The sequence below is a fragment of the Pan troglodytes genome, chromosome 6, assembly GCF_028858775.2.
Source record: "Pan troglodytes isolate AG18354 chromosome 6, NHGRI_mPanTro3-v2.0_pri, whole genome shotgun sequence".
Lineage (NCBI taxonomy): Eukaryota > Metazoa > Chordata > Mammalia > Primates > Hominidae > Pan > Pan troglodytes.
In genome coordinates this window covers 166,188,298-166,205,176 of record NC_072404.2, presented here as the reverse complement: position 1 = coordinate 166,205,176, position 16,879 = coordinate 166,188,298, and the positions used below count along the sequence as shown (strand labels likewise).

At 54.4% G+C, this 16,879-nt stretch overlaps 1 protein-coding gene across 2 annotated transcripts; it reads left to right on the top strand.

The window, feature by feature from the left end:
* Positions 1 to 977: 977 nt before the first annotated feature.
* ASB10 (ankyrin repeat and SOCS box containing 10) lies at positions 978 to 13,202 on the top strand. Of its 2 annotated transcripts, none has more exons than XM_003318921.3 (6): positions 978 to 1,428; positions 2,217 to 2,484; positions 7,448 to 7,967; positions 12,224 to 12,337; positions 12,603 to 12,788; positions 12,934 to 13,202. In XM_003318921.3, the coding sequence occupies exons 1-5, from the start codon at positions 1,023 to 1,025 to the stop codon at positions 12,786 to 12,788; spliced, it is 1,494 nt and encodes a 497-aa protein (XP_003318969.2). In that variant the 5' UTR covers positions 978 to 1,022; the 3' UTR covers positions 12,934 to 13,202. The 2 variants fall into 2 exon arrangements, with proteins under 2 accessions (XP_003318969.2, XP_003318967.1); XM_003318919.5 differs by lacking the exon at positions 978 to 1,428 and adding an exon at positions 1,630 to 2,061.
* Positions 13,203 to 16,879: the final 3,677 nt, after the last annotated feature.

The following is a 16,879-nucleotide window of genomic DNA, read 5'->3' as shown; positions in this document are numbered from 1 at the left end:
TAATGATGTACATTTCAAAATAGCTAAAAGAGGATTTTAAATGTTCTCACCACAAATAAATGGTAAATATCATTTGATAGATGTGATAATTACCCTGATATGATTACACATTATATACCTGTATCAAAATATTATAGCCCCATAAATATATACAATTATTTGTCAATTAAAAATGAAACTTTTTAAAAAGCAATTGATTTAAAAAAAATTTTTTTAAGCCAGCGTGAGCCAAAGGGGCAAGACCAATGGGGCTGGAGCACCTCAAGCCCATGGTGGGCAGTGGTGGGTCAGAGCTGAGCCCGAGGGCCTGGTTTCTCATCTTCTTTCTCTCTTTTTTTCCTTTTGATCCACCCGGCCCCCAAACAAAAGTCAGTGCCTGAGTAGACAGAGACATTTCTCCTTTCTCACTCTCTAGTGAAGAGACCCCATGTAACCACAGCAGGGGAGAGATGCCACCCAAGGTCATCCAGGGAGATGGGGGGGTTGGCATCAAGGGCGAGCATGGGGAGTTTCTGTGGCTGCCTGTGGGTTACGCTCTGTTACTCAGGCACATGTCTGTCTAAGGGAGCCCCCTGAGGGGTGCCTCACACAGCGAGGGCAATCTGTGTCACTACTGTGAACTCCTCCCTTGGTTTGGGAGTGGGAAGGTGCAGGGCTAACAGATGACATTTGGAAGGGCAGGAAATATTATCTGGCACCCACAGGCCTTCCCAGTGGGATCAGAGCCCAGGCTGCTGGAGGCCGATTTGGTGAAGCAGAGGAAAAACAAGAAAGAGCTCAAGGCCCTGGGTTCCAGTCCTGGCTCTGCAACAAGCTCTCTGCGTGATCTTGGGAAATTCACTTCCCTTTACTGCCGAGATGACGGACTGGGCAGCATGGTCCGGGTGGTCCCTTTCCACCTTGAGGTCATACAGCCCTGGGGTGAAGCTCAGGGTTGGCGGGCTCAGGCCTCACTTGTTCTCCTGCCCCTCCCTAATTCCCCCACCCGGCCTGACTGACAGCTGGGCCAGTCAGGGCTATTTATGGCTTTGCCTGATGTTGTGCTCCCCTGCGCCTCCCATGCTGGGCCCCACCCAGCTCGGGCCCAGCACCCACCTGCCCGGTCCACCAGCAACATCGCTGGGAGTCGTGCTGCTTTGGCTCTCCCAGAACAAGCCATGCCCTGGGGAAAGAACTCCTCTCCCCACTGGGGACACCATCTGGGGTGCCTTCCCTCTGCCCCGGCCTGCCGGATCTGGAGGCCCCACTCCCGCCCAGCCTGGGAGCCCCCTCGGCCATCACCACTGCTCTGCCAAGACATGGCCCTGCAGAATGCCCTCTACACCGGGGACCTGGCAAGGTTGCAGGAGCTGTTCCCCCCGCACAGCACAGCCGACCTGCTGCTGGAGAGCCGGGCTGCAGAGCCTCGCTGGAGCAGCCACCAGAGGGGTGAGGGGCATCTGGGGGGTGCTGAGAACCAGGGGGCTGGGCTGACTGCCTCGGCCACAGAGGTCCTAAGGACTTGAGGGAAAGGAGAAGCCCCCGGCTGTTTCTCCCCGACCTCAAAGCTTGCCCAATAGCCTAAACCTTGGCCCAAGAACACAGTCATGTGGAGCCCAGAATAGCTCCTGCTGGATGCGTGGCCAGGTCAGCCTCAGAGCGTGGGACACAGGGGCCTTCTGTCTGTCTGTATTTCCCTCCTGCTCTCTCTCTCTCTGCCTTTGGCATATACCTCTCCTCCTCCCCACTCCCCTCTCCCCGCCCACATGCTCATGAGTTGGTCTCCAGAAGAGTGCAAGGGGCAGGGAGAGCCCCTCGATGACAGACACCCCCTCTGTGCCAGGCTGGTGGAGAAGCCCAGCAGAGGGTCTGAGGAGCACCTCAAGTCTGGCCCGGGACCCATCGTCACCCGCACAGCCTCAGGACCTGCCCTTGCCTTCTGGCAGGCAGTGCTGGCTGGGGACGTGGGCTGTGTCTCCCGCATCCTCGCGGACTCCAGTACTGGCCTGGCTCCTGATTCCGTCTTTGATACCAGCGACCCAGAGCGATGGAGGGATTTCCGCTTCAACATCCGTGCTCTGAGTACGGGCCGGGGCACTGGGGGGTCTCAGTGGGAGAGAGGGGAGGCTGCAGATGGAGCTCTGGGCTCCCTCTTCCTGCCTCTGCCCACCTCACCCCATTGGCTGGAAGGTCTCTGCCTTCCCTGGGGATCTGAGGCCCACGTCTCCCCTCCCTAGGACTCTGGTCTCTGACATACGAAGAGGAGCTGACCACCCCACTGCATGTGGCAGCCAGCCGTGGCCACACGGAAGTCCTGCGGCTGCTGCTGAGGCGGCGAGCAAGGCCAGACAGTGCCCCTGGGGGCCGCACCGCCCTGCACGAGGCCTGTGCTGCAGGCCACACTGCCTGTGTTCATGTGCTGCTGGTGGCAGGAGCCGACCCCAACATCGCTGACCAGGATGGGAAACGCCCCCTGCATCTCTGCCGGGGGCCTGGCACCCTTGAGTGAGTGACCCCTCACCCCAACCCCCAGTTCCACTCTGAAGGGAAGCAAAGAGGCCTTCTCAGGGAGGATGGGGGAAAATGTCAGGGACCTGGGACAGAGCAGTCCAGGCTTGGGGCGTGGGTCAGGGTGCAATTACTTCCCAAGCCATCCACCCGTTGACCCCATGAACTTTGGAGTGGCCTGGACTTTGGACAGTTTTCTGGTCTCCCAGGGGTGGAGGGAGGCTGTGGCAGGGGTGCAGTTGCATGGCCCGCATTGGGAAATTGCCTGGCTCCATTATGGGGAGGTGGTGTTGCTTAAAGCTTTTGAAAACACTTTCTGAGCTTATCCTATGTTCCAGGCGCTGTGCTAAGCACAACAGCAACTAAGTCCCTGAGGCCCTGCCCTCAGGGAGCTTACTGTCCAATGATCCAGACAGGGAGTAGAGGATGGTGGCCCCAGTGAGGACCTGCCTGGGTCCCTCTGGGTAGGGTCTGGTTTTCCATGACAGGTCTAGAATCTCCATATTGGTAGGGCACCCTCAGATCATGGGCTCAAGGGACTCTCACTAACTAAACTCCCAAGAAACTGATGAATACACCCAAATGTGCCAATGTATCATTTATTGTAGGGAATAGTCCTTTGCAGTGACATAAATAATTGCAACCCATGTGTAAGGAACGTTGTAGGATGGGATCCCAATTACAATTTTGTGAACTAACTCTACATCCTATAGAGGCCCTCTCTCTACTGACTGCACACCTGCAGGTCTTGTCTCTTGCCTCTGAAAGGTGCCAAATTATTGACCCTGGGGTTCTCCTTTCATGGACCCTCTCCTTCTTGTTAATCTCATCAGCCTCTAGAGGATTCCATAGGCTTAATCATACTATGGTTGAAGATGTGTTCTTTACTAGCGTGGCCCAGTGGAAACCTAATGTGAGCCATATATGCAATTTAGAGTGTTCTAGCAGCCCTATAAAAAAAATGACAAATGGCCGGGCACAGTGGCTCACACCTGTAATCCCAGCACTTTGGGAGGCTGAGGCAGGTGGCTTGCTTGAGGCCAGGAGTTCGAGACCAGCCTGGCCAAGATGCCCAAACCTTGTCTCTACTAAAAATACAAAAATTAGCTGGGTGTGGTGGCAGGCGCCTGTAATCCCAGCGACTCGGGAGGCTGAGGCAGGAGAATTGCTTAAACCTGGGAGGTGGAGGTTGCAGTGAGCGGAGATTAGATTGCGCCACTGCACTCCAGCCTGGGAGACAAAGTGAGACTTTGTCTCACAAAAAAATTAAAAAAAAAAGACAAATATGTAAAATTAATTTTTAAAATGGTGGTAAAATATACATGAAATTTGCCTTTATAACCATTTTTTATTTATTTATTTATTTTTTGAGACGGAGTCTTGCTCTGCCGCCCAGGCTGGAGTGCAGTGGTGCGATCTCGGCTCACTGCAAGCTCCGCCTCCCGGGTTCACGCCATTCTCCTGCCTCAGCCTCGCGAGTAGCTGGGACTACAGGCCCCCGCCACCATGCCTGGCTAATTTTTTGTATTTTTAGTAGAGACGCGGTTTCACAGTGTTAGCCAGGATGGTCTCAATCTCCTGACCTCGTGTTCTGCCCGCCTCGGCCTCCCAAAGTGCTGGGATTCCCGGCACGAGCCACCGTGCCCGGCCTTTTGTAACCATTTTTAAGCGTACAGTTCGATGGCATTAAGCACATTCATGTTGTTGTTCAACCATCGCCACCATCCATCTCCAAACTTTCTCATCTTCCCAAACTGAAATTCTAACCCCATCAAACACTAACCACCCACCCCACCCTGTCTCCCAAGCCCCTGGCAATCACTATTTTACTTTCTGTCTCTGAATGTGAACACTCTGGGGACCTCACATAAGTGGAATCATGTGGTATTTGTCCTTTTGTAACTGGCTTATTCCACTTAGCATGATGTCTTCAGACTTCACCCATGTTGTCCCATGTTTCAGAATTTCCTTCCTTTCTTTTTTTTTTTTTTTTTTTTTTTGAGACGGAGTCTCACTCTGTCGCCCAGGCTGGAGTGCAGTGGCGTGATCTCGGTTCACTGCAAGCTCCGCCTCCCGGGTTCACGCCATTCTCCCGCCTCAGCCTCCCGAGTAGCTGGAACTACAGGCGCCCACCACAGCACCCGGCTAATTTTTGTATTTTTTAGTAGAGACGGGGTTTCACCGTGTTAGCCAGGATGGTCTCGATCTCCTGACCTCGTGATCCACCCTCCTCGGCCTCCCAAAGTGCTGGGATTATAGGTGTGAGCCACCACGCCCGGCCGAATTTCCTTCCTTTCTAAGGCTGAATAACACTCCTTTATATGTGTATAGCACATTTTTATTGAATGTTTATTCATTCACCCATTGAGGGACACTTGGGTTGCTTCCACATTTTGGCTATTGGGAGTAATGCTCCTGTGGACATGTGGGTACAAATATCTTTGAAGCAGGTTAAATTAATTATATTTTATTTAACACAACATATCCAAAGTGTTATCATGTTGACATGTAATCAATATAAAATTGAGGCCGGGCGCAGTGGCTCACGCCTGTAATCCCAGCACTTTGGGAGGCCGAGCCGGGTGGATCACCTGAGGTCAGGAGTTCGAGACCAGCCTAGCCAACATGGTGAAACTCTGTCTCTACTAAAAATACAAAAATTAGCTGGACATGGTGGTGGGCACCTGTAATCCCAGCTACTCGGGAGGCTGAGGCAGGAGAATCCCTTCAACCCGGGAGGTGGAGGTGGTAGTGAGCCAAGATTGTGCCACTGCACTCCAGCCTGGGCGAAAGAGGGAAACTCCGTCTCAAAAAAACAAACAAGCAAACAGACAAAAATTAGCCAGGCATGGTGGTGCACACCTGTAATCTCAGCTACTCAGGAGGCTGAGGTAGGAGGATCATTTGAGCCTGTGAGGTGGAGGTTGCAGTGAGTGGAGATCACGCCACTGTATTCCAGCCTGGGTGACAGAGAGAGACCTTATCTCAAAAGAAAAAAAAAGAGAGAGAGATAGGGTCTCTCTCAGTCACCTAGTCTGGATGTCCAGTGGTGCGTTCATAGCTCACTGCAGCCTCAAACTACTTGGCTCAAACAATCCTCTCACCTCAGCCTACAGAGTAGATGGGACTACTACAGGCCCACGCCACCATTCCCAGCTAATTTTTTGTGGAGATGGGTCTCACTTTGTTGCCCAGGATAGTCTTGAACTCCTGGGCTAAAGTGATTCTCCACTGCACCTAGCCAGCTCTGTTTCTGAAGAAGAAGAAGAAGAAGAAGAAAAAAAGGCAAGCATATAACACACCGCATCTCAGTTAGGATTAGCCACATTTCAAGAACTCGATAGCCACAGGTGGCTAGTGGCTACCACTGGATAGTGAGGTTCCACATAATCCCACATTTTTAGTTCTGACCATGTTCCCACCAGCCTCCCTGAGATCACACCCAGTGATAATCCTTCCTTCCTTTGTGAGTAAACAAATGTATTTTAAAATTATTATGGAGACTTTTAAAGATATAGAAAGTCAGACAGGATAATGAAATGAGCTCCCACAATCCATCACCCTCTATACCTCCCACTCCCCCTGCCAAGTGTCGTCATTTTGAGCTCTTACGATGACAGGTTTTCGGGGGTTGTCTCACGTGCTGCTCACAACCACCTCGGAAGGTGGAGCTGTTATAATTATCCCCATTCTACACACGAGGGAACAGGAGCTCAAAGAGGCCAAGTCCCGTTAGCCCTGAAGTGAGGCACACACGTTGCTGTGACTCCCTGTGCTTCTTGCCATCTTGGAGTAAATCCAGTTGGCCAATTTCAGTCTTTTTTATTTTTTATTTTTCTATTTTGAGAAGGAGTCTCACTCTGTCACCCAAGCTGGAGTGTAGTGGCATGATCTCGGCTCACTGCAGTCTCCACCTCCCAGGTTCAAACGATTCTCCTGCCTCAGCCTCCCAAGTAGCTGGGATTACAGGGGCCCACCACTACACCTGGCTAATTTTTGTATCTTTAGTAGAGACGGGGATTCACCATGTTTGCCAGGCTGGTCTCAAACTCCTGACCTCAGGTGATCCACCTGCCTTGGCCTCCCAAAGTGCTGGGATTATAGGCATGAGCCACCATGCCCAGCCAATCAGTCTTGTTCTTTATCCCACTGCCCCATTTCCATGTGTGCCGACTGTCAGGCCCCACGCCCCCTTCCTCCTCCAGTCCCAGCATGCAGATCCCCCAACAGTCCTGTTGCCCCTGAACCCAAATAGCAGCCCTACCCCTACTAGCCATGTCAACTTGCATGAGATCCTCAAACCTCAGTTTCCTCCTCTGTGGCATGAGTGCCTTAAGAGAGCCTACCAAGGGAATGTAGTAAGGATGAAATTAGCTACAACACGTAAAACCCTTAGCAGGCGCCTGTTCTAACCACTCATGTGATAACTGCTGGTGACGTTTATTCCCACGGATGATTTAGTGGATTATCCCAACAAAAAGTATTTGGATTTTAAAGGACACTGTTGGCCAGGCACAGTGGCTCATGCCTATAATCCAGCACTTTGGGAGGCCGAGGCAGGTGGATCACTTGAGGTCAGGAGTTTGAGACCAGCCTGGCAAACATGGTGAAACCCCATCTCTACTAAATACACAAAAAACTAGCCGGGCATGGTGGTGGGCGCCTGTAATCCCAGCTGCTCTGGAGGCTGAGGCAGGAGAATCGCTTGAACCTGGGAGGTGGAGGTTGCAGTGAACTGAGATTGTACCACTGCACTTCCGCCTGGGCGGTAGAACAAGACTCAGTCTCAAAAAAAAAAAAAAAAGAAGGGCACTGTTGATCTTGCAGAATGGTGCCAGGATGACCAGTGATGGGCAGGATGGAGGGTGGGTGGGGGGAGACAGAACCAAGAGCCACCCAAGTGTGTTCCTGCCAGGGGTCCGTGCCCGCTTTCCTCCCCACCACCGTCTCCCCCCAATAGGTGTGCGGAGCTGCTCCTCAGGTTTGGAGCGAGAGTGGATGGTCGGTCCGAGGAAGAAGAGGAGACCCCTTTGCATGTGGCCGCCCGGCTTGGCCATGTGGAGCTGGCAGATCTGCTTCTAAGACGGGGGGCATGTCCTGATGCCCGCAATGCCGAAGGCTGGACCCCACTGCTGGCTGCCTGTGACGTCCGCTGCCAGTCCATCGCCGATGCCGAGGCCACCACCGCCCGCTGCCTGCAGCTGTGCAGCTTGCTGCTTTCAGCTGGAGCAGACGCTGATGCTGCCGACCAGGACAAGCAGCGACCCCTGCACCTGGCCTGTCGCCGTGGCCATGCAGCTGTCGTGGAGCTGCTCCTGTCCTGTGGTGTCAGCGCCAACACCATGGACTATGGGGGACACACGCCCCTGCACTGTGCTCTGCAGGGCCCAGCTGCAGCCCTGGCCCAGAGCCCCGAGCACGTGGTTCGGGCTCTGCTCAACCATGGCGCCGTCCGTGTCTGGCCAGGGGCCCTCCCCAAGGTATGGGGGCTGCAGGCAGCAGGAGGGCCACCATGGTGAGGGGACAGGGAGACCTAGGCCTGTGCTCCGGTTTGCTTTGGAATGTGGCCTGTGCACATAGATTGGTTCCTTCTGTCTGTCTTTCATTCAGCATGTAAGCAAAGCCCAAATAGGGATCAAGGTGAAGACACAGATCAGTGGGAAATGTGTGTGTGTGCATGTGTGTGTGCATGTGTATACATGGTGTGCGTGTGTATACATGTGTTCATGCACGTATGTGCATGTATATACTGTGCATGTGTGATAAAGGCGGACTGGGGGCAGTGGGGCCAGATTAGATAAAGGATCCAAAAAGACAGAAGAAGTCAGGGCTGATGTGGGTGGTGGGCGTTGTTTAAGGGTCTTCATCAGCACAGCAAACTGATGAAAATAGCACTTGAGGAAGCTCCCACTAGCAGTGGGATCAGTTCAGTGACAGTTGCAGGAGAGGCTGTCCAAGGGAAGAGGGTGAGCCTGTTTCAGGAGGCTCAAGGTCCCCTGAATGTCTGTAAATGGACATGGTCCCACTTTCTGAGAATCTAATAGGACCCACAGCCCCCAGAACAGCTGCCACTGTCCTGGCACCTGTGAACATGTCTTTCACTGTCAATTTCAATTTATATCCTACTTTATCTTAATTTCCCCTAAGTAGGTTCAACTTGAAGACCTGTGCTACTGATGCCCTGTGAGGGGGCCTTGCCCCATGCTGTGTCGTGTCTGGAGGGGCATAGATAATGTCATGGAGGGCGCTGGGTCTGGGATGGGGACATCCGTTCTCAGAGGAGATGGCTCAGAACTGAAACCACCCTCTGAGTAGGCAGGTCCCCTCTGGCTCAGCCCAGAGTGTTGTCCCACCCAGCCTTGCCTGTCCTGGGACCACCCCTGCTATCCCAGCCTCTCCCCTTTGCTCACAAACCAAGAAGCATCTGTCTGGATTCCTAAGCAAGACCAAATAATTAAACAGCCCAAGAGTTCGGCAGATTGGTCTCCCCTTTGGGAAAATACAAGAAAATCAACAATTAACACTAATTAATCTCCTATTAACACTAGATAATTAGGAGACAAGCAATTCCCTGTAATCTGACGGCAGCTCTGACAGCTAATGATTTCCCTGGCAGGCAGGGGCGGGAGGAGGGCCCGGCGCAGCGAAAGGGTTTCCTGGGACCCCACAGCCCTGCTCCACCTCTCAGCCTGTCTCTGGGACCAAAGGGGCTGGCAGAGCAAAGTACCCCATTTGTCCCTTTCCATGATCTGCAGCCCTGCCAGCTGAGGGGTTTCTGTCCTCCCTGCACAGAAGCCTCCACCGCCCATCTGTGATGAAACGCCAGCCCCCGCTGGTTCTCTAGGAGCCACCACTTTGGACTTGGTGCTCAGGGGACCTGGATCCAGGATGTGACTTTGATGCTTGTTCGTGTGGGTGTAGGCAAGTCACTGCATGTGATACAGCCTCTCCCTAACAGGATGGAAAGCTGTAGGAGAGCACTGGGGAACAGTCGGAGCAAGCACAGCCTTGACTACACACCAGGCACTGCTCTAAGCTGTATTTCCTGTTACAGGAGTTCCTCAGTCCTCCCAGCAACTTCTGAGTTCAGTGGTGACTAGGAGTGTAGGCTCTGGAGCCAGACACACTACCTGTGTGGCCTTCGGCAAGTCGCTGAATCTCCCTAGGCCTCAGTTTTGTCATCTGTAACATAGGGATATGATACTATGCCTTCTTCATAGGGTTACTGTGAGAAGAGTTAATACACATCAAGCCTAGTGCTTAACACTTGTTAGCTAGTGTTGTTCTTGTTATATAATGTATGAGAAAGCACTTGGTAAGCTGCTTGGCATCATCCCAATGAGGGTATCATTGGACATGGGAGTGAAGCAGGTTGATGTAGCTGCACGGGCTTCCTGGAGGAGGCAGGACTGGGATGGGCAGTTTTGAAGGGAAGGAGGAGGAAGAGGCAGGCATTCCAGACACAGCGAGCTACTTGAGCCCAGTGCAGAGGTGGGGATCAACATGGGCCAGGAAGGACAGAGACGGGCCTGAGGGGCAGGTGGAGAGGAGAGTTGGAGAGAACCAGCCTGCTCTTCCCTAGCTTGGAGGAGGAGTGAGGAAAAGAGGCCTCCCGGGACAGACTGATGAGCACTGCTCAGATGCAGGGCTAGAAGCAGAGGCCCCAGGTGTGTAAAATGCTTTCTCCAGGGACCCCTGGAAGGCCAGGCCTTCTGCTCCCACTGCTCATTAGTACTCTCGTCTGACAGACAGAAGGGTCTCCTCTCCTTGCAGACAGAGGCTGTTAAACCCCCACCGCTAGATGCAATTGTGTTTGGCCACATGTGGGTTGTGTGTGAGATGCTGCCTGAAAGACAGTACTTAGCTGTTTTCAGATCTCAAAAGGCTCTGTGGCCATCGCCTGCATAGATGCAGTGAGAGTGGAGTGCAGTGGAGGAGGCACAAATCTGTTTTAGGTACTGAGTTCAGGCACAAGCGGGTGTCTTAGTGCCAGTGTCTGTCAGGCCACTTTTCTGACCATGTGGACGGTCTGTCCACAGGCTGCTTCACTGCGTGGCTTGCCCGCTTGCTGCACTGGACCACCACCTCAGAGACATTTCTTGGCCACTCCATCTAGGACAGTGCCCTCCCCAACCATGCTCAGTCCCCTGACCCTCCTTTTTTTTTTCTCTTTTGAGACAGGGTCTCATTCTGTCGCCCACACGTGCGGTGGCACGATCCCGGCTCACTGCAACCTCTGCCTCCCAGGCTCAAGAGATTCTCTTGCCTTAGCCTCCCAAATAGCTGGGATTAAAGGTGCATGCCACTACCGTCCGGCTAATTTTTGTATTTTTAGTAGAGACAGGGTTTCACCATGTTGGCCAGGCTGGTCTCAAACTGCTGACCTCAAGTGATCCACCCACCTCGGCCTCCCAAAGCGCCAGGATTACAGGCATGAGCCGCCAAACCCGGCTCCTTATTTTTCATTGCAGCAGCAGATCTGTGAGTGATGACTTCTGTGTTTATTATGTTTTCCCTCTGAAATAGAAGCTCTTGGATGACGAGGACTTTATTTTCCCCACTGCTGGATTCGAAGTGCTTGGCACATAGTAGGCCCTCAATAAATAGTTGCTGAATGAACCAATGAAAGCATATATCTGGCTCCAACTAGGTTCCACCCCTGGTCCTACCAAATCCTCTCCTGCTCCTGCAGGCAGTCCATCAGCCTCAGGTTGCCTTGTCCCTTCTCCCTGAATACCCTCCAGGCTCTGGGGTTCCCTTGCCTCCAGAGCCCAGTCCTCCCTCTGTGAGTCCCCCACGCAGCCCCACCCCACTCCCTGGCCCCCTCTTGTAGCTGTCTCTACCCTCACTTGGCATTGGATGGATTCTGTGATCTTTTTATCTGCTCAGGAGCTCCAGCCACAGGTCAGGGACCCCTTCCAGCCTGCAGAAAACCCAGCCCAGAACCTTGTAGAGGCAGAGAGGAGAGCAGGATGGTGGTGTGGTTAAGGGCAAGGGGTCACGCTTCCAGGCCTGGACTGTGGGAACCACAACTTGGGCAAGTTACTTCTCTGTACCTCAGTTTCCCTTGGCTGTAATGAAGGAAATGGGATAATAACATGGGATATTAACAGTCCATCCCTTGCAGGGACAACAGTGAAGAGTTCATACATGTCAAGTGCTAGAAAAATCATCTGGCCTGAGTTATGCACAATAGAAAGGTTAGCTGCTGTATTGGCTTCCTGGATCAAATGAAGTACCACGAACTGGGTAGCTTAAAGCAACAGAAATGGAGTTCCCTTACAGCAGTGGAGGCTGGAAGTTTGAAATGCAGATGTGGGCAGGGCTGGCTCCTTCTGGAGCTTCTGAGGGAGAATCTGTTCCATGGTGCTCTTGTAGCTTCCAGTGGTTTCCCACAATCCTTGGTGTCCTTTGACTTGTACATGTGTCACTCCCCTCCACTGTCTGCCTTTGTCATCACGTGGCCTTCTTGTCTGTGTCCGTGTCTGTGCCTCTGTTTTCTCTTCTTATAAGAACACCAGTCATATTGAATAGGGCCCACCCTAATGACCTCATTTTAACCTGATTAACATTTGCAAAGACCCTATTTCCAAATAAGGTCCCATTCATAGGTACAGGGGGATAGGTCTTCAATATATCTTTTGGGGAACAAAGTTCAAGCCACAACAACTATTCTGGAGCTGTCTGGTCACTGTGTGGACTGACTGAGGACCCAACATGTCTCTGCCTCCCGCAGGTGCTGGAGCGCTGGAGCACGTGCCCTCGGACCATCGAGGTCCTGATGAACACCTACAGTGTTGTGCAGCTTCCCGAGGAGGCCGTCGGCCTGGTGACTCCTGAAACTCTGCAGGTCAGATTCCAAGGCCCTGAACATAGAGCTTCTCATCCTGGCCCCAAGACTCCCACCCGCTAAACCGCAGCCCCCCATAGAAAGTACCCAAAGACGCACTCATGTCCCAGAAGAGAGAACTTGCAGAGTGAACACTCAAACATTCATTGTTTCTAATAGGTTCCTTCCGGTAGATGCCCCACCCCTCACCAGCCTACCCTGTGAGGAGGAGCCGCTGCTACCTGTCTGAGGCTGCCCCTCACTGAGCCCCTTGTTTTGCCCCCAGAAACATCAGCGTTTCTACTCCTCCCTCTTTGCCTTGGTGAGGCAGCCCAGGTCGCTGCAGCATTTGAGCCGCTGTGTGCTCCGCTCCCACCTGGAGGGCAGCCTGCCCCACGCGCTGCCCCGCCTCCCCCTGCCACCGCGCCTGCTCCGCTACCTGCAGCTGGATTTTGAGGGCGTGCTCTACTAGGTGAGCCCCGGGATCTGTGAGCAGTCACAGCTGCTTGGGGTCCAGGGATGGGTGGAAGGCAAGAGAAGGGTTGGGGAGGGCCCTAGCCGGAACCGGCCCGTCCGCGAACCACCAGAAGCCTCTGAATCCAAACCTCTCCTTCCAGATGTCCACGGCCTTTTGAGAGGGCCTGAAAGCAGATGCCCCAGCCTGCAGAGGGCGCGCCTCTGCACTAACTCAGGCCAGGTAGCCCTGGCAGCAGGAGGCCCAGCTCCGCAGGCAGGTGTGGATGCTGCAATTCCCAATGCAGAGAAGTGGACCGACAGCGGCAGCCGGGTGATGTCTGATGAAGACACACTCCTACTGGGGCTCTCCTGAGGCCCCCTTCTAGCCTGTGCAAACCCTGTATGTGCATTAAAAATCTCCAGGTCTGTGTTTGGTGCTGTCTCCAACAGACCTTCCTCTGAACTGGCTCCCTTGCAGGGGAGTCGGGATGGGCGGACTGACAGGGGCTCCCTGCCTGCCCCACGGTTCCAGCTGAATCACCTTCCCCTTTGGCATCAGCCGGCTGCTAAGGGGTCCCAGGCTTGCCAGCTCCATGAAATGACAGAATGACCGCCAGGTGAGAACGCGTTTGAAAAGGCCTAAAGGAGGTGCAGGGTGCACATGGAGGCAGTGCAGAGAGTTGGGCAGGAAGGCACAGGAACCCTTGGGGTAGGAAGGTGAGGAGGCAGGAGAGCCACCCGGAAGGAGGGGCATGTGGGGTGGCCCATCGCAGAGGGTAACCATGGCTCAGGTGACAGCGAAAGGCCCAGGTTTAGAAAAACAGAACCAGTTCTGCCTATTGCCTGACACGGTAGGTCAGGGAGCACCAGAAGCATGCCTGGTTCCTGCCTCTTTTATCTGCTCCTTCCTTAAATTTAGCTCTGGCCTCAAGAGCGCTGAGTTGAAAGTTCCATGACACAGGTTCTGGTCTTAACTCTGCCATTAACTTGTGGAACGTAAGTCTCTTCCCTCTCTGGGATCACGCTTCTGCATCTGTACAAAGAGAGGGAGGAGAGTCCCTGAGGGTCATTGCAGTATCAGGATTTTCAGAACCTGCCAGAGGCCCCAGCAGCCGGGAGCTGCCTGCAACCACAGGCGAAGGGCAGGTGGTCGGGACAGAGCAGCCAATCAAGTGCACCGTGATCCCTGACGTCAAGGGTCGCTGGACAGAGTTCCCCCAGGCGGCGGAGTGCGCACGCGCTGGAGCTCGCGACTTTCCCGCCAACCGGCACTAGCGAGGCGACGAAGGGCGGGGCCAGGAGGGCGCGAAGGGACAGGGGGCGGGGCCTGGAGGGCGCGAGGCTTTAGGCCGCGCGGACCAGAGCCCGAAGCCGGGTTAGGCGTTGAGAGGCGGCTGAGGAGAAGCGGAGAGGAAGTGAGGGGGCCCGGATTCCCACCCTGGCCTCACGGACCTTGGGCTGACCGGTCTGTCTGGCTTCAGGTACTAGGGCGCGGCTCTGGGACGCGGGTGCGGGTGGGCAAGCGGTGGAGGCTCCTCGCTGTGGAAACCCCAGGCGGACCCCGACCGCACAGGCCCCACCTCGCGGGCAGGAAGCGGCTGCCCCAAGACATGGGCGGGAACCTGGTGCGCGAGGCCCACTCCTGTCGAGGGCCTGCGGGGCGCCCCGTGGAGACCGCGGCTCGGGTGGGGGTCCCGGGGGACGCCCTAGTGCTCGATGGTTTGTTCCGCAGCCGTTCCAGGGCCTGCTGCGTTCAGGCACCGCCGCACGGGGGCAAGGCCTGCCCTCCAGGCCCCCACCAGGGTCCGCTTGCGCGGGGTAGCCGGAGCGCGGCGCACAGGAGGAAGCGGCAGGTGCTGCCGAGCCCGGGGAGAGACGTGCGGGATGGCGGGTTGGCAGTCGGTGACAGGGAAACCTGCTCTCTGAGGAGGTGACATTTAGCCTGAGACCTGAGTAGAGCAGATCAGTAGGAGTGGCAGGACGGACCGTCCTGGCTGCGGGCGTGGGTCGGGGGGCACCTGCGGCGGTGGTCCAAGCCAGAGGTGGTCGCGGCGGGCGAGATTCGGGATCCCTGGGAAGAACTGGGGGCCGCCGCTGGGGGGGATGTAGGGGGCTGCAGAATAGCGCTGTCTAGGGCGACTCGCAGGTTTTTGGCTTGGACCCCTGGACGGTGGTGCCAGATGCTAAGATGGGGAAGACGAGGAAGTAACGGGAAGCAGAAGGCCGTTGCTGGGGAGATGGCACGGGGGCCGCCTAGGAAGCATCTCAGAGGCTGTGGCCCTTGGCACGGGGATCTGGGGCCAGGTCGAGCGCAGGTCTGGGTATCATGCGAGTGCGGGCTCGCTGGTGCGGGAAAGAGTTTGGAGCTCTGCTCCCAGGGAATCCCGACTCCCGCAGATGACTTGCCCGAGAGAGTCCTGTTGGTGGATTTTGATGGAAATTCTATTTGATCGCATCCACTTGGTTCACTGTGTGCTTCCGGGTCCCCAGGTTTTAGGTGCTTCATGCCCTGCTGGGAACGAGACACGCTCCTGCCCTCAGTGAATCTTCAGTCTAGTCTGAGAAACAAGGGTGTGAACAACCAGTTAGAATACAAGGGGCAATAGGATGAATGCAAGATAAACGTGGGAGCAGGAGCTGGGGGCATGAAGAGGAGGGTGAGGAATGGGGTTGAGATCTGGGAGGGCGTCCCAGAAGAAGGACCCTCCTCTAAAGTGATAGGAAGATGGGGGAGGATTTCTGGCCACATCTGGAGAGCCTGCGATCATGGGATGCCTTTTTAAGGACGGGGAAGGGAAGAAAGGCGATGTGGAGTGGTGGCTGTGAAGGGGCTGTGCACAACTTCACATATTGTCCCCTTAGCGGGGCAATGTCAGGAGGGTCCTCACTGGGGTTAGACATTCAGACTCTTGCGAGCCAGGGCGCTTCCTCCCCAGCCTCCTGGCTGTTGGTCCCGCGGGCCCAGAACCTCTCCTGGTAATTGCTTTTCGTAATGTGTTTGCTCCAAACCAATTTCACGCCTCCGTGAGGACTCCGCCCTGCACTGAGGCGCGGACCTCCCCACCACCAACCTACCCGCGTGTGAACGCGCGGGCTCATACATACGGTACACATTTAACACAACAGAAATACAGGGTTCGGGTACCGGGGCACACTAAACATACTTAACCCTCCACTCACGCACACTAGACGTTAAGACACTCACGTACAACCCCCCGTCCCCAAACAGTGCATTCACAGTTAAGCATCTAGAGGCGTCCCGCGCGCTCGCCCTTGGATGCTCCGTTAGTGGTTTCTTTGCCCTCGGCGCGTCTCCTGGACTGTCGCCAGGGGGCGCTGCAGCACCCCGCACCTCCTTCGCCGTGCCCGCAGTTGTGCGCTGCTGCCACCAGAGGGTACCCGCGGCCAGGCCCGACGCTGCCCACCATGAGAGGACTTTCTCTGGCCAATGAGTGGATTGGAGGTATAGATTTGTGGTCTTTGACTTGAATACTTTGTTTTTTTCTTAGCATCCTTGGTGCTGGTTGGCAACACAGGTCAGGCCAGATGATGAGGCCGCGGTGGGCACAGAGGGTAGATTAAAGATAAAATTCCTCTGTAGGAGCATTTCCCAAATGTCAGAGAATATGGACAAAGCAGCACTTTCAGAATTCTGTTTCGGACAATGAGACCAGGTACTTGCCCATAATGCGTCTGTTCAGGAATTCAGTAGGAGAACCATAGTTTTTTGCTGGTAAAGAAAGGAGCTAGCTCTGTTCAGATTTGACAGAGGTAAGGTCTGTACTTGGTACTGATGAGAGAGTGAAGTAGTTTTTGGAGTGCTCTGGATTTCAGGGAAAATGAGTCCCCTTCCTTTCTTCGCCACTCTACTCTTTGTCTATTTAGTGCAGGAAGAACTCATTTTGGAAGATGTTTTTTCATATTCAATTGACTCTTGCCCTTGCTTTTTGACTAGACAAAGTTGTTTTTTTTTTTTTTTTTTTGAGACGGAGTCTCACTCTGTCGCCCAGGCTGGAGTGCAGTGGTGTGATCTCTGCTCACTGCAAGCTCCGCCCTCTGGGTTCACACCATTCTCCCGCCTCAGCCTGCCCAGTAGCTAGTACTACA

Coding starts and splice junctions, on each gene's coding strand:
- ASB10 (XM_003318921.3), top strand. CDS start 1,023: ATGGCTTTGCCTGATGTTGTGCTCCCCTGCGCCTCCCATGCTGGGCCC. Junction 1,429..2,216: donor CTGGAGCAGCCACCAGAGGG/GTGAGGGGCATC, acceptor TCCCCTCCCTAG/GACTCTGGTCTCTGACATAC. Junction 2,485..7,447: donor CGGGGGCCTGGCACCCTTGA/GTGAGTGACCCC, acceptor TCCCCCCAATAG/GTGTGCGGAGCTGCTCCTCA.